We start from the raw sequence: 24764 nt of genomic DNA, 5'->3' as shown, positions 1-24764 counted from the left end.
TTTTACTGATATTACCAATTAGGGAGCTGCCAGGTGGCCATTTAATAACCCAGATGTGCTCCAGGATGCAGCATCAGCAGAGGCTGTTTGTGCAGTGAAGCAGGGGAGAGCACGGCACCAGGCAGCTCCTCCTGGCTAGGGGTGTGACTGGGGTCTGGGAGATGTGACAAGAGAGGGAGCCCAGGGTGGAAAATGCCAATCCATAAGGGGATGAGAGCTTAGGAAAATTGCAGAGAAGAAGGAAAATGCAATGAAAGAAGGAAATACAATGAAATCTACAGAGCAGTTGTCCCCTGGCAATGGTGCCCTGACTCCACATCACACAGACTCACAGGTGTCCCTGGTGCTGCTGGGCTGACTTAGAGGCAGCTGAGACCAAAGGCTGTGTGAGTCATGGAAATGGGTTGTAGCACCTTCCCCTTTTGTCACTAGCTGGAATATGTGTCTGTCACACTGATGTCAGCCCAGTTCCTGCTGGAAACTGCATCATCACTGGCACAAGATCAGCTGCTGTGACTCTCTCATGCCTCAAGGGACCAGAGCCTGAGACAGAGGCACTGGAGCCCAGGCTTCTTGCTGATCCCTGAAGTACACCAGGAATGATGTAGGGGAAGGGGGTAACCTTCCATTACACACTGAGCTGTCTGGGCATGATGCCCAGTGAGAATTTGGGAGAAAGGATTGAAGGGAGCAGCACGTGAGCCTGGGAGGCAGCCAGCAGGGTTGAGCTTGCAGCTTTGCCATCAGCAGGAGGCACAGAGCTCAGCTCAGCTCAGCTCAAGCACTCCCTGCCCCTGCCATGGAGTCAGTCATAGAGCTGGAATAAATACAGGTCCCTGTGGCAAAGCCAAAGCTAATCCTTGTTGCTGACACACTGGGAGGGGAGTAGTAGGGAACAGTCCTGCTCCTTATTGCCAGAACTTCTTGAATAAAACCACCTGGACTTGCCCCTGCAGAGTACAAACCCAAGGCAGAAAAAAAGCCTCAAAATCACACAAGGAAAGAAACTGCATTGCCATGAAGCCTGTAAAGAGAAAAATGTTGCTAGAGATGGTCCTGAAGAGTTAATTGCAGGTACATTTATTGGAGGGAGGCTGCTGAAAGGAAATGAAGTCAATTCTGTAATGACAAGAGGAGCTGGACCTTTATCAGCTGCCACCAGCAGTGGGGAAGCACCAGCTACAGTGGCTTGCCATTTATAAAAACATCTGGAGATAAGCAGCTTATTTTTTGGCAGAGTGGCAGCTGGCTATTCCAGCAGGCTCAAGTTGTGGTAATAAGGATTTGGCAAAAGAACAGGAGAGGAAGACACCTCATCTTAACCTTGCATAGCCTCTGTTCCTCTTGCTTGCCCCTTGCAGCAGAAATCACTGGCAACTGCTTTAGTAGGATTCAAATGGAAATGCTCAGAAATAGCCATCAGATTGCCTTCCTTTGCTTTCTTTACTTTTTCAGAGTGATGCTCTTTTCTCTTAACTTTCAGGCACAAAGAGGCTGAAAGTCTTTGGGTAGGTTTGGGCATGGCATGGCATTTTGAACACCAGCGTCCCAGTTTTGGTTGGTCTGGGAAGCTGCTGAGCTGATTTGCTGTGCTGGAAGTAGATTTTGCTGCTTGCTGGGCTGGTTGTAATGATTTGAGTGCGTGCTTTGGATGGAGCTGATGTTATTCCCAGTGTGTATTAGTAAGAATAAAAATCTGCCATAAAATCATGTTCTGCAAAAGCAGTATTCATTTCCTCGTTTTCTGCTTAAAACATCCTGCATTTGCAAGCCTGGCCATCTGCATCACAGCCATTACATGTGGGAAGTATGGAATGTGTCTTATCACACACAGAGCGTGCACAGCAAAGGACATCCAAAGGTTATGTTGTCATCACGTCAAATGGATCTGTTTATTCTGAGTGCTGGAGGAGCAGAGCTTAATCAGAGCATCAGCCATATGCAGATTTGAAATTAGATTTTACAATAACCACCTGTCTACTGTTTTGAATCCTTGTCATATTCCTTGGGTTAGAGCTGTGCTTGCCTAGTGAATGGGTGTGCTGGGAGAAAATCATCTAAAAGCCTTCATGCCATGATGTAAAAAGCACTTAAATGCATGTATATGTATGAGTGTGCAAGGGGAGCACATGTATCTCATGGCTTTGTGCTACAAGCTGCTACCAAAGCATGTGAAGGGGAAAAGAGGGCATTCCTTTCATGTAAAAATCAATAGTATTGGTGACTCCCCACATAAACTTCTTTTGCTTTTCTTTTTTGGCTCATAATTTTTGTATGTGTCAGCCAAAAAAGTCACTGTGAAGTGATGCAGCATTTGATCTTTATCTTCTGTAAGTTTTTAAAGGAATAAGTACAAACATGCACATAATGTTTGTGTAGTGCCTGCCACAGTTTTGTGACTCACAGCATTCTGCCTTCAAGGAGTCAAAAAAAAAAAGAAATCTGTCTGAAAGCTTAAGCCTCTCTCCTCATTATGTTGCAACATAAAAAAAAAAAAAGAAAATCTGTGCATTTGGTTATTGCAAGCTGCATCAAGGCAGTTGTGAAAAGAGCAACAATAGTCAAAGTAAAGGTTGACATTTTAAACACTGGCACTTAGAAAGAAGTGGAATAAAAAAGAATTGCAGAGCAAAAATTGACAAATAACTTGTACCACCACTTAATCATATGCTCAAAACCGCCTGAAACAAGCAAGCACTACAGCCTTTTTTCTTGCTTATCTCCACTGTGATAATTATTCTTCTAAAGCAGTAGCTGCTCTCCCTGGGGAAAACAGAGAGTTCATTTTTTTAAAAATTCAGAGTATTGGCCCTTCCCACGGAAGTCAATGGCAGTTTTTCATTGAATTCAACGAGAACTTAAAAGGCCCATTAAATGAGATCAGTAATGCAAGAGCTTTCCAAAGACATCCTGGCCCAGATGCTCCCTCCCTATCACAGGGAGCAGCAGTCACCAGTGTTCTCAGGCTGGCCAATGTCTGAAGCTGTAGTGTCCCCTTCTCCAGAGCAGGAGATGTTTTCAGCACTCACCACAGTGAACTGAAATGTGGTGACTCAGAGCTGTTTTGAGTCAGGGAGGTGCCCTGGCTGCCCAGCTGGGCTGAGGTGGAAGCTGCTGCCTCTCTGCCTCTGTCCAGGGTTTAGTGGGAATCAGCGTACCAGGAAAGTGCCAGAAGTGTAGCCCGAGCTTCCTCCAAAGCCGAGGACAGAAGCCTTTGTTTACACCAGGATGCTGGGAAGCCTCCAATTTGTGTGGCACCAAGGTGGTGATCAAGAGAAACGGCCGAAAAGCTGCGCTTTTCCTGTGCTTTCCCTTTCGAGAGTTTGACCTCAGGAATGTTTTGCTACTTGAGCTCTCCAGGTCCAACCACCCCCGTGGTGGGATTTGCCCATTGCTGGACCACGTTCCCTCCCACTCTGCCTCTGGCTGGACCCAACACATCAGGCAGGGGCAGGATGCTCACTGTGCTCTGTGGGTTACAAGCTCACTCCTCGCTCCAGCTCCTCGTCTCAGCTGGGGAAGGTGTGACTTTCTACGTTTTGACTTTGCTCATTCAAGCTCACAAAACAACCGCATCTGTCTTGAAACTCAGGTGTGCCTTCTCACCCAGCGAACTCTTCGCGGCAAAGCGCTGCTGTGAAATCGCTTTATCAGCCGCGGCCACCGCTCGCAGCTGCCCCGGCGCCTCCCGCGCCGTGTCCCGGGGGCCAGGAGGGCTTCGCATCCCTGAATTTCCGCGCGGGGCCCTCTGGAGGTCAGTGTTCGCCCGCGCTGCGGCGGACCTGTTGCGGGCCCGCGGAGGCTCCGCGGGCAGGGCCGGGCCGGGGGGAGCCGCCCGCCCGCTCGGAGCGCCGGCCCCGCGCCCGCCGCCCGCCCCATCGCCCGCGGGGGCGGCGGGGCCCGCGCTGCCGGTGCCGGTGCCGGTGCCTGCGCGGCCGCGGAGCCGCCGCTGCCCGGGGCCGGCCCCGTCCCCCCGCCCGGGGCGGTGCCGCTGCGGCGCGGGTGGGGCCGCGGGCGGAGGCGCCGTGCGCGCCCGCGGAGCCCCGCGGAGCCATGGCGTACATCCAGGTGCGTGCGGAGCGGGGCGGCGGCGCTCCCCGGGGATGGGGGGGTCTCTGGGGCGGCTGCGGGACGGGAGCGGGGCCCCCCCGTGCTCCGCGCCCGGTGCGGGTGCGCAACTTCGGGTTAACTTCTGGGGAGGAGTTCCCGGAGGCGACAGCAGCCCCCGGCGAGGGGCCAGGCGGGGCCGGGGCAGGAGCGGGGCCGGCAGCTGTTGATAGCGAGGCGCCGGGGCAGGAGAGGATCCCCGCGGGGCTGGCGAGCAGCCCTCGGGCCTCTCTTTGCTGGGGTAGCGGGATGGCCCCGGGGGCGAGGAAGCTCGTCCCGATCCCGCACAGGGACTTCTTGGAGGGAGGAGGATGCTGACCCCGCGGGCAGACTGGGATGCGATGGGGGCCCAGGCTGGGCACGGTCCGGCGGGCGGGGGGCACCGGCGGGGTGGGGGAGCTGCGGGGAGCCCGGGCTGCGCTGTGATGGATGGGCTCTGCCTGCACTGTGGGGCTGAATTTTTGTCAGGTTGATCAGACCCTGAGCGACCTCCGAGCCGCCCGCTTCCCAGCAATTGCCCCGAGCGCAGCCGCCCGCTTCGCGACGAACCCGAGCGGGGAGGGGGCATCTCCAGCCGGGCGGGCGCTGGTACCGACCCCGCTACCGACGCCACCCGTGCCCCGTCCCGCGGGGCCGTGTCCCCTCCGCCCGCCCCGCCGTGCCCCGCGCTGCCCTCCCTGAGCCGCCGCCGCCCCGGGGATGCTGAGGGAGCTGTCCCGGAGTCGGGCGGGAGCGGCCGCGGGTGGAGCCCGCCCGAGATGTCCTGCGAGGCTCGGGGCTCCCGGCACCCCCCGGCTCGGCGGGGTCTCCAGTGGGGCCGGGCAGGCCTCCAGCAGCGCGGCCGTCGGGGCCCGTGGGTACAAGGCGGGGTGCGGAGCAGGGCATCAGCAGCACCCCGTTATCCCCACACCGGTGTCGGTCAAGGTGGGATGGTGGGGGGTGTGTGGCTGAGGGGACCGCACTGTCCCCAGGCTGCGCTGTTCACTGCCGATGGAGCTTGTGAGCCTTTCCTGGGGTGTCCCCGTGATCTGTGACCGGCGAGGACCCCACCCTGCTGCGGCATCCCCGGGGGTACTGCCACGGTGGTTTGCTGTCACTGCTCTGAGGACCTGGCTGGGATTGGTGGCTCTCCTAACCTGGAGCAGGTAACCCCCACCCAGGGGCCCTGCAGCAGGTTGTGGAGATGGAGCCCTGCCCCCAGCCTCGCCCTTGGTGAGGGTTCACTCGTGCTGGAGACTCCCATCTGGCTTGTTCTGTGCTCGGCCAGTTGGGATGACGTGGCAGAGCATGATGGTGCCTCCCTGACCCTGGAGACTGAGCTGTTCTCCAGGGGTTGCTGAGCACATGGCAGCTGCTGTGCTCCTGGGCATCCCCAAGCTCCAGCCCACTGCTGCAGCCATCCCCAAGCCCCTGTCCTTCCCCAAGCCCCTGTCCTTCCCCAAATCCCTGTTCTTCCCCAGACCCCTGTCCTTCCCCAGCCCTGCCCCTCGTGCCTGGTGCCAGCAAGGTGGGTGCCCAGGTGGTCGTGTTTGCTTTCCTTTCATGGGCCCCTGCATTTCAGCTGCTGTTGACTTGTTTACCTCTCCAGCACTGTCACACTCAGTCCTTACCCCTGCCCTCCCATTTAGGGGTGGCCACAGGCTCGCTCTGTCCCAGTACTGTGGGACAGCTCTGTCGCCTCGGGGTGGCCGTGTCCCCTCGGGATGGCTGTGTGCCCTTGGGATGGTTCTGTGCCCTTGGGGTGGCCGTGTCCCCTCAGGATGCCTGTGTGCCCTTGGGGTGCCTGTGTGCCCTCAGGATGGTTCTGTGTCCCCTCGGGGTGGCCGTGTCCCCTCGGGATGGCTGTGTGCCCTTGGGGTGCCTGTGTGCCCTCGGGGTGGCCGTGTCCCCTAGGGATGCCTGTGTGCCCTTGGGGTGCCTGTGTCCCCTCAGGATGGTTCTGTGTCCCCTCGGGGTGGCCGTGTCCCCTCGGGGTGGCCGTGTCCCCTAGGGATGCCTCTGTGCCCTTGGGGTGCCTGTGTCCCCTCAGGATGGTTCTGTGCCCCCAGGATGGCCGTGTCCCCTCGGGGTGGCCGTGTCCCCTCGGGATGGCTGTGTCCCCTAGGGATGCCTGTGTGCCCTTGGGGTGCCTGTGTCCCCTCAGGATGGTTCTGTGCCCCCAGGGTGGCTGTGTCCCCTCGAGCTGGTGGCACACAGGGCTGGCCTCCTGTGACCCGTGGTGGCCAGGAGGGCTCTGGGCTCTGAGCCTGCCGTGTCCCTGTGGGCTGTTTGGAAAATCCCTCTCTTTGTGTGACACGTGCTCGGCCTTCGATCGCGTGGCACCGATCCAGCCGCTTTGTTTTAGAGCAATTTAAATATCCTCCTTGCAGCTCTGCTAAACCACTGGAGCTTTGGCTGCAACTTTGCATTAATAAGGAATGATAAAGCCCTTTTAGCCATTTAGCATTTTCTTAAACAGCTGGCCCATGGGTATCTGTAATCACTGTCTTGTCTCATTGCACCACAGCTCTTCTAGTCTTTTAACTGCTCCTAACAAGTGCTGGCTTTTTTGACAAGCACTGGCTTCCAAGAAATTTAAAAGGAAGGCTTGCACCAAAACGTGGTCCATGGCAAGAGTTCCTGGAACTAAAGGCAACTTCTGCATCCCAGCTTCTTCAGAAAAGGCTGTTCGTGTCATGTCATGAGTGTGAAGCTAGGAACCAATTTCTACATTTGGAAGAGTAGGATGGAGAGTTTTGTGGGGTTTTTTTGGTATTGCTTTGTTCTGTGGTTTTTGTATTGGTTTGGTGCTTATTTTAGGGGTTCCCCATATACAAAGACAGCCAGGGCATATAGGAAACTCTTAGACATTATCAAGGGAATGCAATAGATAAGACATTTCAGCAGGTATCAGAAATGCTACTGAGTCTCCAAAGGAAATGGGTCCATTATATAAGTAAATAAAGTTCCAAGGGTGGCTTTGTGAATAAAAAACTGGTTTGTGATGCCTTCTTCCTTTGCTGTAGATTTTCCCTGTGCCTTGGGGGAGGTGTCTGCAGTGCAGATTTTTGATTGGGAGTGTGGGACTCAAGCCTTTAACTTCTGTTGTTTGTGTTCTTCAGTTCACATCTGAGGATTAGGCTGAAGGTGCCCAGAGATGTGTATGCAATGGAGAGTATTCAGTCTGTACCTCTTCCTAGAAATGTTGCTTTAGTGAGTTGGCATTGGAACTCCATTGATATGGGCTGAATGTGCAGAAAAGCTTTTTTTTCCTGCTGAAAATTTGGATATGGTTTGCTGTCAGCAGCAAGAAGTTGGTGCAATTAGAGTCAGGTTACTAAAGAAAACAAAATAAGTGGTTGCATGTGATACCCATTAGCAAGAAGCAATGAGTAGGATTTTCATGCTTCAGAATGGGTTTGGGAGTTTTGATTGTGGGAAGGGAGGAGCAGAAGGAGCTTTGTAGAGAAGGATTGGAAATGGCAGAAGCTGATGCCCAGTCAGACGTCTCCTTCCTCTAACATCTACAAGGTACTGCCTTGCCAGAAATTCAAACTCATCCCAGACTGGAGCATGTCATGGCAGAAAATTTAAAGTTGTTTGAGCATTGCTAACTTGTTGTTGTCTTTTTCATTCTGTTCCCCTTTGCTTCATCGTGAATGTCTAAAAGGACAGTTGGAACCAATAAATGAGGTGAGTTAATCTGATGATTCACTCCCCGCTCTGTCTCCTTGCTCCATCCTGAGGGGATTGTCTCGTGTTTTCTGACTCTTTACTGATGTCCTAGATATAAGTAATGCACTATATTTTGGGCTGGTAATTTTTTGGTTTGCAGTGCCCAGATTTTGTTTATAGAAAAAAATGTGTGTTTTACTGTAGCAAAAAGCCATGTTCCTATGAAGCTTTCTCTGCAGATCAGGTTCCTCTGAGGAAACCCCTCCACATGGTCCACACTCATGAATACTGCAAATGTCTGGAGTATTTTGGGGAGATAACTAAGGAGAATCTCTCATACACTTTATTTCTGCAGTTTCTCAGGAGCATCTCAAGGTCACATACACTTGTAAAGCAGTTTGACCTGGGTGCAGGTGCTGTGCCCTTGTGGCTCTGTGTCTCCTACAGAGCCCTTGTGCTGCTTAATGAGCCCTCTCATGAACAGCAGGAATTGGGGCTAGTGTGGGTGGGAAATGAGCTGAGGTTTGGCTCTCTGCTCCTCTCCAAGCAGAGCTTTGAAGTGGGGGGAAGGCTGTGGGGATGGTGTGGAAATGGGAACACAGGATGCTGCTGCTCCACTGGGGAGCTGACAAGCACTGGTACAAGTGGTGCTGCCAGGAACCTAAGAAATGAGACACTCTTCTGGGTCAACCATTCTTCTAAAAGACATCATTGATGGTTCTTCATTAAATTAATCATGGTAGCAGAGCAGAAGCGTGAGGATAGTGCGCTCTGGCTAATCCATTTTACTGGTGAGTTTGTTGGGCTGTAATGTTCCATGTGTATGGATTGTACAAATATTACTGGGACATCTACAGGGATGAAATGTGTTCACATTGCTGTGTTAATTAAATAGATCCTTGCTGGATTAAATTGAAGCTTTCACTTACCTTCTGGTTTTAATTCCTTCTGTTGTATGTTTGCTGATCTATTAGATTGTTGATGTGTGTGGAGGAATATGCATGTTTCCACTCCAACATATTGCTGTGCCATAGTGCTTTGTAAATCACCCTCTTGCCAACCTACATAATAATACATTGCTACTAGAGGGGAAAATACCTGCAGAGAATGCTTATTTTCCTGCCTTGTTATGGCGTCATGGGGTTGGGCTGGTAACTGCATAGCACTTGTCTGTTGGTATAGATGAAATAAATACAGTTCTTAATGCTCTGTTGCAGAAACACAAATACAGCTGAGTGTTTTTTCTCAATAGCTATTGATGGGCTGTAATCTTGTGCTTTGGTTTGCCATGGCTGCAGGGTCTGCTTGCTCGCCTCTCGGATCTCTTGCTGTGCCGCTGGACTTGCAGGAATTGTTGTCAGAAGTGTTTTGACTGTAGCTGTTGCCAAACAAATGAAGATGAAGTTGAAATCCTGGGACCTTTTCCTGCTCAAACTCCAGCCTGGCTGTAAGTTTAGATGCATGATTTCCTAGCTTTAACCAAGAGTAGGTCAGCTCAGCTGTGATGAGAGGATTGATATGAATCGCAATGGGACACTCAGAGGATGCCACTTAGAGAGCAGGAACCTCCTGAGGGTGGGAATGCAGGCTACTCCTGGCATGGTGAAAAGGGCAGCTCTGTTAACTCAAATAGCAAGGTTAGTCTTTGTAAAATCCATTAATGATGGGTAGGACAGAAGTTGTTTTGTAAGCTGGCATAACAATAACAACTGGTTTAGCTCTGCCCCCTTCTCTAAAGATGCCTTTCATCTTCAGTCCTATTTCCTCTTCAAATGGACCAACCCTTTGGAGCACTTCAGCTTGGCTGAAATGCTGATGAGGTTGTTTAGAAATACTTTCTTATCTTAGCATGAAGGTGGTTATCATATAGGCAGATGAAAGGCATGGCTCCTATGTGCTCTGAAGGGGAAATTCATTTAAAGTTTCATTCAGCAGGACTTGATCTCCTGAGTCACCATAGTACTCATCAGAATTTCTTCTCAAATCATTAAAGAACCATAGCACTGGGTCTTATCTGGAGCTTTGATTGGTTGCTTGGTGTGTTTGCAAATCCACTGCAAAGGAAGTCCGTGAAGTCTTCCCTCTTTTACTCCCTCTCAGTCAGGAGTCTGCAGCACAGAGGTGACCCTGTGGAGGCAGCAGTGGAACCAGGGAGGGAGCAGAGCTCTCTGGTGTTTTAGTGGCTGTTTTGTCAGCTGGGCTGGGCTTTGTGGAGCAGACCATTTGATGGACATTGCTTCAGCATGTCCAGAACTTGTGGCACAGGAGAGGCCTGCTCAGTGCATCCTGTGATGCTCAGGCTTTGGTACCTCGGCACTGAGGCACTCAGGTAATTTTATCTACTGCTGTGAGTCTGTGCTGTTGTTCTGTGTCAGCTCTGGAAGGGTCATGTCTTGGTGCTGCATTAAATAAATTTTCTCATGTTTAAATCTCAGTCTTGTCCACATACTCTTTTGAATTCAGGTAGAAGAGCAGGGTGGTAATTAATACTGAAGCAATAAAAATAGAGCTGTTCAGGATGTGTTAGAGTGGTTTTTAGATGCGGAGCAGCATATTTAAGAGTCTGATATATGCTCAGAAACTGATTCACCTGCAATTAATGGGGAATGGAAACAAAATCAATGCTAAATAGGAAAGCATCACGCACAGGAGAGCACAGTGATGAGGCTGCAGTATTGGACGTGGAGAGATTGGTGCAGGAGCAATTACATCTTGGGAACAAGTAGCTGGGCTTGTGGGGAGAGGGTGATTCAGAGCTTACCTGCTGTGCTGAGCAGCAGAAGGGACATCCTGTGTGTTTTGGGGTGTGGAGTGATTGTACCAGGGTGAAGTTTTTGACTCTTGGATTCTTCTGTCTGGCTAAAGGGCTGATGTGAGTGCTGAAGCCCTGTTCTTACCATCTCAAATCTCAGCTCTGTGGTGGCTTTGAGATGAGTTGGGCTTTGCCATGGGCAGTGAACATGGAGACCTTTGGACTCCTAAAATGCTCTCTGCAGCCTGTATTGTTTCTCCCTGGTCCTGCTCCATCTGAAAGCCCCTACAATAACTTCATGGAATGGCCATAAGCAGAGGACAATGCTCTTTGGTGAAAAACAACCCAGTTCTTCAGCCCTGCTTCACTTTATGCTTCACCCACAGATGCTCACAGCCCTGGGGAGGGTCCCTGTGACCCCAGCCCAGGCCATTTTCCCATCTTTCCATCCAGCTCTGGGTGGTTTGGTGCAGTTTGGGATTTGGTTTGGGTCTCCCTGTTCTGCTCCATGCTGAGAGAAGGTGAATTCCCAGAGGTGAAGGCTGAGAGGGGCAGCAGGCACCAAAGAGGAGGGCACAGGACAGGAGACCTGGGTGCTGCCATGCCCCAGGGTCACTGCAGTGGCCACTCCTGTGACACCACTGCTCACTGTGATCTCTGAGGGTGCCTGCTGACACACAGTGCAGTATCAGCTGGACATGAGGCTTTGCTTGCTTGAGGATGCTGTGGGCTGCTCTTGAGCAGGCATGGACCCAGAGTGGTGCCAGGCAAGGTGAGAGTGCTTTGTGCCCCCAGGCTGGCTTTGCTGGAAAATGGCGAGGGAGCACAAAAGCTATTGAAGCGGGGAGGACAAAGGGAGATAGGAGATAGATCCTCTACTTCTCCCCAAGATTGAGAGGAGAAGGGGAGAAAATGAGCCTGTAGAGGAACAAGGGTCTGGAAGAAGAAGAGGAAAAGCAAGTAAAAGGCAGGAGCCAGATTTGGTATATTATGTTTGCTGGCAAATAGGAGACCCAAGCTTTTTGTGTGCATGTTTAAGTGGAAATGATTCCATGTTGACTCAGAATTCAGAAACCAAAGAAGAATTCTGTTTTCGCTGTGTTGATCTTGTATTTTTATATCTCTATATGCATTTTGGGTGTAGGGAATGATCTCTGGAGTTAGATGAGTTAGTTACTCAGAGTAAGAATTTGGACTTGTTCTTAGAATAGGGTTTTTTATGTTTTTAATACACAGAGATTTGTGTATACCAGTTGAATCCCTCATTCTTCTTTTTTTTTTTCCTCTCTTATTTTTGGAGAGGGGAATTTTGTATTTAGTGGATTTCCCTACAAGGAAAAACAGGTTTGACATCACCTTATTTTTTATTTAGATGCATGCTTTGAATTTGGGAACAAATCAATTTATTGTATTCCTTGCTTGCAGCCTGGAAATGTTTTAAAAATAGATCTATGTTTTCAGCTGAGCTCTTTCCATCTTGCTTATTCTTCATGGGTCTGAGACACTGGTGTGATGTAGAATGCAATTGGTGCCTTCCTCACCTTCCTACCCACTCCCCAGGTGAAAACTGTTTTTATGGTCCTCATTGGTGAATGAGCAAACATATAAATGCCTGTGGTTAATGACCCATCCTTTCTATTTTGGCCCAAGGTTTTCCCTTTGGCGACTCTGAGACGCTTCATTGTCCTGGAAATTCAGGAGTGGACAATAAAGCTGCAAGTTTAAGCCCTTCCTCTTGGGAGAATATGGGTTTTTCTCACTTTCTGAATTTTTTTGCAGTGGCATCCGGGGTGGGGAGGGAAATTGTTGCAATGAGTCCAGTTGCAATGACCTGAGTGCATGGTAACTTTTGTTATTTCATGAGGAGCACTTCCATCCTGGTCATTGCAGAAATGGCCTGGGAATGAGGGTGGATGTGAGCTCCTTGTTATGGAATATTCTACACAAACCCCAAAGATAAACAGTGCACACTGAGACTGAATTGAAATCAGGACACGACTCCTCTTTCCAAAGGTTCAGATTAAACAGAAACAGAGCTGCTTTAACCAGAGCCAAAGTTTATTTGAGGAAAAATTATTGTAGCTCAGTAGCAATTTCCTTACTAAAGGTCATCTGTATGTTATTAACTCACTATTACGTTTACCCATTGTAGAACATCCTTAATGCCTCTCTTCCTGATTCCCTTTTCACCCTGCCTTGCTCTGTGCATTTGCTTCTCAAACACAAGCATATCCAAATGCCACCTGTGATTGTGTGGACCTGCATTTAGGCATGAAAAAGCTATTTGTGTTCCAAGTACTGATTATATATCAAACTGTATGGTTTGGACTGCCTTTAATGGGCTGCAGAGCTGTGCAAATATTGTACACCCCTTTTAGCAGAGGGTTTGGTTTTGATTATTAACAGATTTTGTTTTTAGTGTGGATGAGTTGTGTGCGTCTGACTTGGTGAAATTTGCATGGATCCTGCTGTGAACTTTGTGGCTTGGGTAAGAATTTCCAGTTGGTTTTGGGGGTTGGTTTGTTTTCTTAATGCTTGTTGGGCTTTTATGCAAGTTTACTGCTTTTAGCAGAATATATCAATTGCTCTGCTCCAGTCATTGGTTACTAATGAAAATGATTCAATATATTTCATTTATACCCAGCTGAGTTGTGCACATAGAAAGGGTGGCTTGGAAGCAAATTCACACAGAATTCCCCTTTGCTTTGCTCATTTTGTGCTGATGCTTTCCCTGTGATCTGCTGCTGTTTTCTGTCTGGTGGCCTGGCTGTTTTGCAGGATGCACCACACGTCATGGAGCCATTGTGTGATTCCATTTCCATCAGCAGCACTCCCCTCTGAGCACACAGCTGCAGACTTTGCCTCCTGCAGTTGTCACTGTCTGCTCCTACCCTGCTTTCAGTCAAAGTTGGGAGATCCTCACTTCTTTCAGGAGCCACTGCAGCTGGGACATGTTGGGGTTTTTAAACAGAATGTTGTTTTAGATAAGAACAACTTGTCTGTACATGTAACTCCCCTTTCAGTTTGTTTAAATGTATATGTGTGGACTTCTCTATGATGCCAGCCTTCTGTGGAGTCTTCTCCAAGATGCCACAAAACTTGCTTTGTCATTTAGGTCCTGCCAAATTCCCTGCTCCCACCAACATCCCCGGGCAGTACAATTATTGTCTGCTGAGAACCACATCTGGTTTATAAAAGTGGATAAAAAGCAGCTAAATATTTTAAAAGGCATGCCAATTCAATCAAATAATGAATTGTGTCTGTAAGATCAAGTTTTGAAACTTTGCTGGCAAACATGCAATATTTTACCAGGAGTTGTGTGGTAGGTTTGGGATATCTGAGCATGGTGATCTGTGCTGGTTCCTTCCTAGTGAAGTCTGTGCTTCCAAAGTGTAGCTGTGAATTACAGCAGGAAGCTGCTGTTTGAGGTTTTGGGGTTTTGGTTTGATTTTTTTTTCCCTTAGAGAAAAGTATAATATTGTGGGGGGATAGAATGTAAGAAAATGAAGATAGTGCAGAAGGTAAGAGATATGTAAAAGATAGTGCAGAAGGTAATCTGGCCCCTGAGGAGCTGCAGCTGTACTAATTACCAAAGATTAGGAACAGGCCTGCCCTTAACAGGCCACAGCTCTGTCCAGTGAGGATGAGTGCTGTAAAAGAGTGGGTGAGCTGGGTGAGGAGAGAGCTGCAGTTTGTTGGCTGTGCTGTGAGGAAGAAGGGGTCAGTGCTGTGAGGAGATGCCTATGAGAAATCACCAAGAAGGTATGGAACTTTTGCAATAAGATGACAATATAATATTTCTGATCAACATCTGAGTTATATGTGCCTTAGTGGCCTGTGTCGTGCTGAAATACTGATAAAACTGTTTGAAAGACAGGCAGAAGGGTCAAGAATGTGTTCTTACATAGGTGTGAAGTCAGTTGCTCAGCCTTTTGCTTGCCAGACTGATCAGGAGATAACCCAGAGCCTCAAGGGACGAGCGCCCCAGACTAGCCCAGAATGCCAGACCATTGTTATCCTGTGTGTCCTTCTTGTACTGGCTTGAATCACCCGAAGGTCTCTCATTATAACAGGATAAGCAGCCAAAACGAGGACAAAGATGGAGACTCTGATAATGCAGTCAGCGAGCTGCCTCCCGCTCTGCAGGACGTGTCCCCTGACAGAAGGCGCTCGTCCTCGGACACGTCTCGCTCCGCTTACAGCCTCACGCGCCGCATCTCGAGTAAGGGCTCCTCCTTCCACCAGCAACGCAATTCTCCTGGGGCAGCAAACCAAACTGCACTGCTTGCTGTCCTGTCCCTTGGACAGGGAACCAAGTCAAGTTGAAGGCACATTGGTTAAAACCTCATCCTGTTTTGCAGGAGTGCAGGGGAAGGGGCCAGCCCTGTTTTTCTTGATGAAGAATGAGCACAGTTATTGCATGTGCAGATGGACAGGGAGGGAGGAGTGCAGGCCAGCTCGTGCTTCAGCCTGGCTGTTAATTGTGGGCAGGAAAAGGGGGAGGAAAACCCAACTGTGGAGCCTGTGCACGCACACAAAATAGAAGCACCCAAAGCTGATGAGCACCTGTAATTGCTTTAGTTAATTGTGGGCAGGGCAAGGGGGAAAACCCCACTGTGGAGCCTGTGCTGGCACTGCACGCACACAGAATAAGAGCACCCAAAGCTGATGTGCACCTGTAATTTCTTCAGTGGACTTCCTAACAATCACATTTGTGTGTTTCTCTCATTCAGGTCTGGAGTCGAGGAGGCCAAGTTCTCCACTAATTGACATCAAACCCATTGAGTTTGGAATAATTGGAGCTAAGAAAGAAATAGTTCAGCCAACTATCCTGCGAAAAACCTACACCCCAGATGACTATTTTAGAAAATTTGAACCAAGGCTGTACTCTCTTGACTCAAATAGTGATGACATGGACTCCTTGACAGATGAGGAGATCTTGTCCAAGTACCAGCTGGGCATGCTGCATTTTAGCACACAGTATGATCTGCTGCATAATTACCTAATAGTGAGAGTCATTGAGGCTAAAGATCTGCCTCCTCCAATTTCTTATGATGGTTCAAGGCAAGACATGGCTCACTCCAACCCCTATGTGAAGATCTGCCTCCTTCCTGACCAGAAGAACTCCAAGCAGACCGGAGTGAAGCGCAAAACGCAGAACCCGGTGTTTGAGGAGAGGTACACATTTGAAATCCCCTTTTTAGAAGCCCAGAGAAGAACTCTGCTTTTAACTGTAGTGGATTTTGACAAATTCTCACGCCATTGTGTTATTGGCAAAGTGTCAATGCCCTTGAGCGATGTCGACCTTGTGAAAGGTGGACACTGGTGGAAAGCCCTTTTGCCTAGTTCTCAGGTAACAGAATTTATCAGATTATTGCCACAGTTCTTCTTGCTGTTTTGGGGGTTTTTGTGTGTGTGTGTGGTTCCTTTGCCTGTTGGCAAGTAATGCTGTTTCTAATTAGTAATTGTCATCTTGTTAACGCAGCATCTGCTGGGTTGGGATTATGTGGGCCTGTGACTGGTTTTATAACTCACAGTGTGAGGGAGAGGAGCTGTCTTTATAGTCATGAGAAAAGATCCTGTGTCAGCTTAAACGAGAACAACTCAAGGCTGCTCTGGAAGTCTGCACCTTTGGGCAGGTGTTTCTTGTGACCTGCAGCCCTTCTCAGGAATGCTGTGACCCTGTCCCACCCGGGTCATTCCTGTGCTCTGAGAGAGAGCCACTGGTGCCAGTTCAGTAATGATTTGATTCAATAAAACATGTGGAAGATGAAATCTACCCAGACCTGTGGTATAATGCATTAGCAACAATCTGCAAAGGAGTGGTAGATTTGTTTTCATCAGATCCCTGAAGGAATGAAATTTGCCATAAATATTTGTCTGATGCAAGTGGGGTGTTGCGTGCATTTTGGGCCTTTCAGCCATTCAGTGGGATGGGCAGAGGAGATCAGAGGGTCTGTGTGCTTCCACCTCTGTTCTCAGGAAGGGGCTGTTCAGTGGAAGGATCTGAGCTTTGCAGCCAGGAATGATGGTTCCCTACCAAATTTGCCACTAGTGGCATCACCCACATAGCTGAGGCACAGAACCCTGTGAAAAACCAAGGGGAGACCATAGTATGAACAGCATCTCAAGTGTTTTACTAAGGACAGGAAGATTGGTGTAACAACCCTGCCTCTCCCAGTTCCTTCCCAGCTCACAAATTGCAATTTCCAAGCAGTCCTTGCTGAATTAAACCCTGTTGGATGGTTCACTTTTTCTTTGATTTTTAGGTGCTCACAGAAGAGTTCTATAGCCAGAGATACTGGATTAAATGAGCAGTAAATCATTGGCCTCACTGCTGTTTTACATTGTGGGTTCAAGAGTCTGATTTGGAGTGGAAATTTCTGATCAGACACTCGTGGAAGGGGAATACCCCAAGCAGTGTTTGGAAGTGAAGCCAGCTGGGGCTGGAGAGGGGCTGGGAGCGCTTTCCTCTCTTGCTCAGACCTGCTGCCCTCTACAAAGGGGAGGAGGATCAGGGCTCCAGGTAACTGCAGGAGAGCCAGCTGGATTTCCTGGGACAGCAGTGTTGTGGGATTAGCCTCAACAATGCTCAGGCAAGAAAGGAAGGTTTTGCAAGTTGTGCACAAGTCAAAATCATGGGGTCCCTGAATGCGTGTTTTATGTAGGACATGTCTTTGCATCCCATTGCCCTCCTGTGAGTCCCACCATGCAGTTTTGCTTCTCCTCCTGCTCCCTACTTTTGCATGATAAATACTTTTCTGTATTTTGCATCTCTTTATGAGTAACATGGACTCATTCCACAGCTAATATAGACCTTGATTAGCAAAGATCATCTCTGCCTTCATGTGCCAAGCTCGGAGCCAGCTCTTCCTTTCCTCTCTCCAAAGTTTCATTGAAAGCTGCTGCTGTTTTCAGCAGTGCTGTCTGCTTCACCAGCATTCAAGATAAATTATTTATGCAGAAGTTGGCATTTCTGATATTTATAAAAGGAAAGTGAAAGACAAAACTTCATTTGAATGCACAGGCTTAAAAGCCTTTTGCATTTATCCCCTTGCTATCATATGGAAGAACTTAGGCAAAAATTCCTCCACACTTTGATCAGTAAAGTGGTCCTTTCATAACTTTTTGCTGGTTTTACCTCAGCTGGCAGACTGCAACTGTAAAGGGATCCACAGTGCTTATACAGGACATCCAGGGATGATGTTTGGCATCATCTTCCCATATTTTCTCAATGATAAAATTTTTAAAGTTCCTTGAGTAAGGCATATTTCATCCTAGTGGTGATTAAATTAATTGATCAAAGGGTTGAGATAAATCTTGGAAGAAGTAAAACAAAGCTTATTGCTTTTAAAAAGACATTTTTATGTCTTTCAGTAACAGTGATGTTTGTGCTAGAAATTTCTGCAGGATTTTTTAATACTAGTTGGAACCTTCTGCCTGTGGAATGATAGATTTGACGTGTTGACATTTTTTTTATACTTGTCACTTTTTTGCTTGATTAGCTGAAGGGACAGACAGCCCTTATCAGTTTCTTGTTGGATTGAACCTGAGCCTGCTGAAGTGTGCTTTGTGTTGAGAGATTCTGATAGGCAGGGACAGAAATAAACATCTACGTGCCAGTTGCATTTTATTTGGCAGAAGGAATCCTTGGATCCTGGAGAGCACCACAAACAAACCACTGTGGTGCAGTTCTGGTCTTTAGTCAGGAAAATTTGCCAGTCTGGGGCTATGACATGGAGCAGCAGCTGGCAGCACCCCCACAGGAGAAAAAGGCTGAAGCAGGCGCTTGGAAAAGCAGTAACAGGAGGGAGAGAAACACAGACAGTCATAGACGTGATATGTGAAGATGAAAGACACAAAATACGTGAATTTTGGTTTGTTTTTTTTTTTTTATAGAATTTATAGACAGAAACATCATGAGCTGGAGAGAGATGGAGGAAAGTGAATCCAGATGGCAGGAGCTGTGGAGAAGTTTTCTCTTCATCCTGGTGGGAGTGGGAGAGTGGCAGGCACTGTGAAAGAGCAGAGAAAGTGGCCAAGTGACACGAGCTAAGATGAACATCAGCTTTGCACTTGCTGGCTCCACCTGGAAGCCCTTGACACAGAGTGTGCTGATAAAGGCCGGTGCCAGGTCCTTGTCCCACCATCACACCGAGCTCCCTCATCCCAGAGCTGGAACCTGCCTTAGCACAGGGCTGTGCCAGCACCTGTGGGCTGCAAAAGCTGGGGAAAGCCAGGAAACTTGTGGTGCATGCAGTGTCAGCAGGGACAGTGAGCTTCCCCCAGGTGGGGCATGGTCCAGCTTCTGCAGCCAACAACTCTTGGCTCCTCTGGGAGCTGGACCAAGATCAGCTCCTGAGGCCTGTGGATGGGATGAACAGCTCCTCGCTGTTGGAGGAGTATCTCCATCACCAGCTCATGGAGCTGCAGTGAGTGACAAGCAGAGCATTTCCTTGGTGTGAGGAGGTGCTGAGCAGCACTGTCCTGCAGTGGCTGCCCAGAGAACCTGAGAGCAGCTGAGCTGTCCCCTCAGCCTGAGGAGCCAGAGCTACAAACTGCTGGGTGCCAAGCCCCGGGCAGGAGGTTGTGCCTGCACAGAAACACTTTCTGAGCTTGGGTCCATGTTTGGTGTTTAGCGGGATTGTGGCATTCGCGTTCTCCGAAAAATCCCTTTGCCCAGGATTTTTCTCCTGGGAAGATGAGAAGCCTCAGAGAAAAGGGAAACAACTGTTGTTTCATTTGCTTCTCCTGTGTTTTGCTCATGCAGAATGTGTTTGGAGATCGTTTACCCATAGGTGATTGTTTCATTGGATTCTGTTGAGAGTTGCTTGACTCAATGGCCAATCAGGGCCAAGGTGTGTCAGGACTCTGGAGAGAGTCCTAAGTTTTCATTATTATCTTTTTAGCATTCTGTAAGTATCCTTTCTGTGTTCTTCAGTATAGTATAGTTTAGTATCCTTTAATATAATACCATAAAACATAAATTAGCCTTCTGAGAACATGGAGTCAGGTTCATCATTCCTCCCTTCATCTGGGGGCAACCCAAATACAATAGGGGATTGAGCCCAAAGTGGAGGCATGGGGGAGCTGCCTGATGCATCAGCAGAGCCAGCAGCTAAGCAGAAGGACTTCTTGTGTAAAATGTCAGTGCAGGTATTGCCAAATCCTTTATCCTTGGTAGTTCTGGGAGGTTTTCTCTTGCAGGGTAATTATTGCTTTTCTAAAATGCAGTAGCTGCTCATGGAAAGGCTCTTGAGTCCAGTCCCCATAGGAACACTCTGCACTCCTTAAATATCCCCTGAAATGTGTGTGGCTTTGCTTAATTGCCATGAATGAAGTTGGCAGGCCTCGCTGAGCTGGGCTCACATTCGCATTTTTTGCCGCTGAAACGAATTCTGAAGCACATGTTCAGGACCCCAAGTTTTATTGACATATGATTCATTTCTCTTTTGGCAGATTTGAGTGGGCAGGAATAAATGTTTTAGACCAGCAGTAGTGAGAGCTTGGAGATCATTCTGCAAAAGGAAAAAAAAAGGCCTCGTTATGGTGGGAAAATAGCATGAAGTTCCTTCTTCCCTCAAATTAAGCCATTTTTGTAGTAGAGAGAGTGCGTGTTGGACTTGCATTTTTAACTTCATACTATGAGTGCACTGGAATGACCTGTCAGTTCTGGTGTTCAGGATGGTATAAGGTGGTTGCATGGGGCCATGTTAGCTCATCAGCTGGATGGTGAAATCACCCTGGAAGTTTTCCTGTGGCCAGTGGAGGATATGCCCTGGGCAAAGCCTGGCAGAAGGCAGGATACCCCCACTCTGCAGGTCACTGGAGTTAGGTCACTGTGACGGATGCTTATCCATCATGATAACACAATTTTTAGCTTTTAACCTGTGGTTTGTTTTAATATTTTGGCCTGTGTTGCTCTATCTTCTTTTATTTCACTCTGTATGTTTGTATTTCCTTAGTTCCATTTCAGTGGAAATGGAACTTTTTTCCCCTTTCCTTTTTGAGTCTGTAAAGCTCCAGCATTGAAAAATTTTTCTTCTTAACTGTTCTCCTTTATCCTTATCTGTATTCCTGGTCAGCTCACCCTTTCCCCTCAGTGCTGTTCACTCCTTGCCCTTCCTGCAGAGAGCTGGGCTGATGGGGGTGCATTTGTGGAGGAGGAACAGAGAGGAGAGGCTGGTGGGGTCCAGGAGCAGGACCTCTCCATTGCATACCTTCTTCCCAAAGCTTTTTGCACAATAGAGGCTTTCTCACGGCAAAGACAATTTGGCTTTAGAAGGGATTTTGTGACTCTCTTCATCCTATGTCCAGTTGGTGCCAGTTATGTAGGAAACACTGCTCCTATTCATTGGTAAGTATATTTTTTTTCTCAGGTTCTGGTCCTTAATATCTCAACCTTCCCCAAACAATGGCTGTGTCACAGGATGCTGTAGAAAACCTGTTAGAGCAAACTGTTCTAAACCATCAGTTTCCTAATGTGCCTGGAGGTACCAACACAGATCACCTTGAGGAGGAAAATCAATCTGAAACTTCATTAGGAGCAATGCATGGATGTCAGTGCTGATGCAATGTGCTCTGGTCCTGTTGGGAAGGGTTTCAGCTGCAGAATTTTGCTGGTGGTGTAGCAATGCACAAGGAACAGTCTGGGGGGCTGTGAGCAAGGAATTGCCTGGTCCAAACAAGATGTGCATTAATTAAAAGCTCATCTTCCTTTGGGGGAGCCTCTTTGTGTTTCATAGATGACAGAAAAGAACAGAAAAAATTCTGGTTCAAAACTTCTGGGTTCAGCCCAGGCAGTAACTGGAGAAGGTTCTGGATCACAGGCGAGCCCGAGGCTGCAAATCCAACCTGGCAGTGTAATACAGCCAGGAGTGAAATGTTAATCAGAGCTTCAGGAGAGTCTCAGACATCCCAGACTCGGTGTCACTCCGGCATCTCATCAAACAGGAAATTGCTTTTCCAGGGTCATCTGGGATCTCGGCAGGAACCCGCTCGTCATCAGCATAATAATGGCAGCTGAAATGATGCCTTAGCAGAGAGGGGCACCTCTGCACAGCAGAACACTCAAGGCAAAACCAACAGCTCTGTAGTTTCCTGATGGAGAGACCTGGGAAACACAAAATACAGGCCCTTCCTTGCCCTGGGGTGAGCAGTGTGCCCATGGCAGCTCTTGTGCATGGATCCATCCTCATCTCAGCTCAGCCCCTGCAGGAGCTGGAGCTCTGGGGCTGCTCCAGTGGGGCAGAACAAGGGTGGTGATGTTCTGTGTGCCCATGGATGTCCCTGAGCATGGGCTGGGCTCTGGCAGCAAGGAGTGTTCCCAAGCTGGGTGACAAGGCTGTCACAGCACCACAGGGAGCCATGGCATTGTTGGGAAAGGCACAGGGAGCTGGAGCCTCCTGCCTGTACCTCCTTGTACCTCCTGCTCCTTGGAGCATCCTGGAATTCTCTGCTTGGTCACCAGTCACAGCAGCGGCTGGAGCATGGGGCAGGGCCGGGCACGGTGGGGACAGTGCCACCCTTGGTGACAGCAGCCATGGGTTCCCTCTCCTGTGGCTGACATGCCCCACAGCCAGCCATGGGTTCCCTCTCCTGTGGCTGACATCCCCCAGGCCCCGGGGCAGCGTTTGGAGCACATTTCCCAGTTCTTGTGGCTGGGCTGGAAGTAATGCATTTATAACAGCAGAGGCATTGGCTGCTGGCACTGAGAGCCTGGGAAAGGCTGAGTCACCTGCCCGGGGAGGGGAGCTCTGTGGAATCTGGACTTCCTTTTGGAGACCCCCCTCCTTTTGGAGACCCCCTTTTTCTTCTGCTGCTGCTGCTCCTCCCTGCTGGCTCTGAGCTCACCCATCCTGCCCTGGCCTTTGGGCAGGGGCTCTGTGTTCCTCCCCTCAAAATAATTAACACAAATGTGGGCACTCTTGGAGAGCATCAGAAGGTGCTGTTGAGATTTGTGAGATGAGGTTTGATCTGAGACTGATTGAAGCTGCTCATAGTCTGCCTGCTGTCTTTGATGGATCACAGAAGATAGCATTTTATATCTCTCCTTATTCAAATTTAAGCCTAGATAGCCAAAAAGATTTTTCTAGAGGTGCTGAAATCCCTGTTAGGTTAGGTCCTACAGAAAATTAGTTCCTACCCTTAGCTGTGCAAGGCTGGCTGGGTTGGGCAGCAGTGTGATGGTTACACTGAGGGGCTCCTTCCATCATCTCTGCAGGGCTGATGGGACGTGGTTCTCCTGCCAGTGCCCAGGTGGGTGCTGCAGATCCAGCCTGGCACTGTCAGTGTACATCATCAGGCTTTTTTTAAAATAAATGGATCAGAAATGCAAATGAATTGGAAGCAGGGAGATCTGCCTTCCCTTCCTGAGCTCCATGGCTCCTCTCTGGCCCAGGGAAACGCCTCATTTCTGCAGCTCTTGGATAAGGTCAACAGGTTCCATCAATGGACAGCTCCACAAGTAATTACCCCAAATCTTAATGCAGATTTTCAGCACTCTAAGCCTGAGGTGACTGGAAAGGTCCTCCACCACTGCCCCATGCCAGCCTGCCACCTGGCTGTGCCAGCAGTTTGGTATTTGCAGCTGGAGCTGTTTGTCTCTCCCCAGCAGGTGATAAAATCACTGAGCACTTTCCTCATTTGCACTTCCAAATGCACCTGAATTTCTAGGAATTTAAGCCTGAATGGAACCTGACCAGCAGTGAATGCAAGCAGGACTGGGTCTGATAAAAATGTTGATTATGTGTTATAAAAGATAAGCTGGGGTGGAGGGCTGCCTCGTGTGGCTCCTGTTGAGGGTGGTGGTGTGGGCACTGTGATGCTTCCATCCTGTCCTGGTAATAGGATTAAAAATCACTGGCTGTTCTTGATGATAAACATGTCTGCAGGCTGTTCCAGCCACAGGTCTGAGAGGAGCATTTTTGGGCAAAATCAAATGAGAGATGACAGTTTAAATCAATTGGATGGTGTTAAAACCACTTGGGTAGTGAAACTCTTGGATCCTTGTGTTGTGCCACCCCAGGGCACCAGGGTGTATGTGGGTATGTGAGTACTCTGTGTGTATTGGGTCAGGTGTGTGTTGGGGAGTGGCTTTTTGATGGAAAGAACTTAAACCATCATTTATTGGCCAGCACTGTGATGTGGGAGCTGGCCCAGGCTGAGGGAGGAGAGGTTCCTTCTGGGTGAGGCAGGAATAATGTAGCAACAAAAGAAAATGCATGCGGTAAATGTGGGTGTGGGTGCTGTGCAGGCACAATGTGACCCTCAAGGTGCTGTGACAAAGGGAATTTGAGTTAAGAAATTAGATGCTTTTCCTGGCTGGGATTCCCAGCCTCAGTTTCCCTGTTTGCCTCTGTGCTGGCCCACCCAATGCTCCTGGTTCTTTGGGTCAGTTCAGGCTGTGGCTGTTCTGAGAACCTTTTACTTTACTGTCTACCCATAGTTTCTGGTTTCTGTAATCTAATATTTGGGGCATCAGTAAAGACATTTAAGCCTTTTGTTATGATTGCAATACTGCTGCAGCTCCTTTTCCTCTTGGGATGGGCTCTGACACTGGACCTGGGTTGGTTTTGGACTGTTTGGGATGAAGCACTAGCTCTGCAGTCCTGCATGGCCCTGGCACTGGGCAGTTGGATCAATCCCTGCCTGGTGTGTTCCCAGCCTCCAGAGTGTTTCAGTGTGGGCATTCTGCATCTGACAGGAGGAGCCTCTCAGAGCCAGGTCATGGCAAGGGGCAGAGGTTATTTTAAACCCTCACATCTGAGGAGCAGTGATGTGAGCTCTCCAGCTCTTTAATTACTAGTTTTAAGCATCCTTAAGGAAAAGGCAAAGGAATGATGGCAGAACAGCAGCGTGGCTGTGCTGCTGTGGCCATGGGGCAGGCAGGGAGCAGCAAGGGCACAGCCAGGCTGGGCCAAGGGGATCTCAGCTGTCACCCAGGGGTGCTTTAACCACTGCATGTCTGAACTCCCCAAGTGCCTGCTGTGGCCATGGGGGCTGGGGCGGAAAGAGAATGTCTCCTCCAGTGGGTCTGTGTTCTACACCTTGGTAAGATCAGAACTGCCTGGAAGCATTAAAAATGGAGCAGGTAGAGGCTGCTGACCTTGTGCCCCTGCCTCCTTCTAGGCTCTCTTTGCCTGGCTGCTGGGGAGCTGGTGAAGGATTGGTGATTAGAGGAAGATCTCCTTTTGGGGATAGTTCCTTTCTTGTTTCCACTTAGCACAAGGTACCAACAGATAGATCTTGG

The 24764-nt window shown here is 49.2% G+C and overlaps 1 protein-coding gene across 1 annotated transcript in view; it reads left to right on the top strand.

Annotated features, from left to right (window-relative positions):
• Nucleotides 1-3988: 3988 nt before the first annotated feature.
• Nucleotides 3989-24764, top strand: part of SYT17 (synaptotagmin 17) — a 35325-nt gene continuing 14549 nt past the window's right edge. The window contains exons 1-5 of the mRNA XM_066560650.1: nucleotides 3989-4068; nucleotides 7762-7779; nucleotides 9060-9208; nucleotides 14587-14735; nucleotides 15247-15866. Of these exons, the coding sequence (XP_066416747.1) occupies nucleotides 4054-4068; nucleotides 7762-7779; nucleotides 9060-9208; nucleotides 14587-14735; nucleotides 15247-15866 (951 nt within the window). The 5' untranslated portion in view covers nucleotides 3989-4053. The remainder of the gene's footprint in view (nucleotides 4069-7761; nucleotides 7780-9059; nucleotides 9209-14586; nucleotides 14736-15246; nucleotides 15867-24764) is intronic.

Source organism: Molothrus aeneus, chromosome 16 (assembly GCF_037042795.1).
Source record: "Molothrus aeneus isolate 106 chromosome 16, BPBGC_Maene_1.0, whole genome shotgun sequence".
In the NCBI taxonomy this organism is placed as follows: domain Eukaryota; kingdom Metazoa; phylum Chordata; class Aves; order Passeriformes; family Icteridae; genus Molothrus; species Molothrus aeneus.
This window is presented reverse-complemented; position numbering and strand designations above follow the sequence as displayed.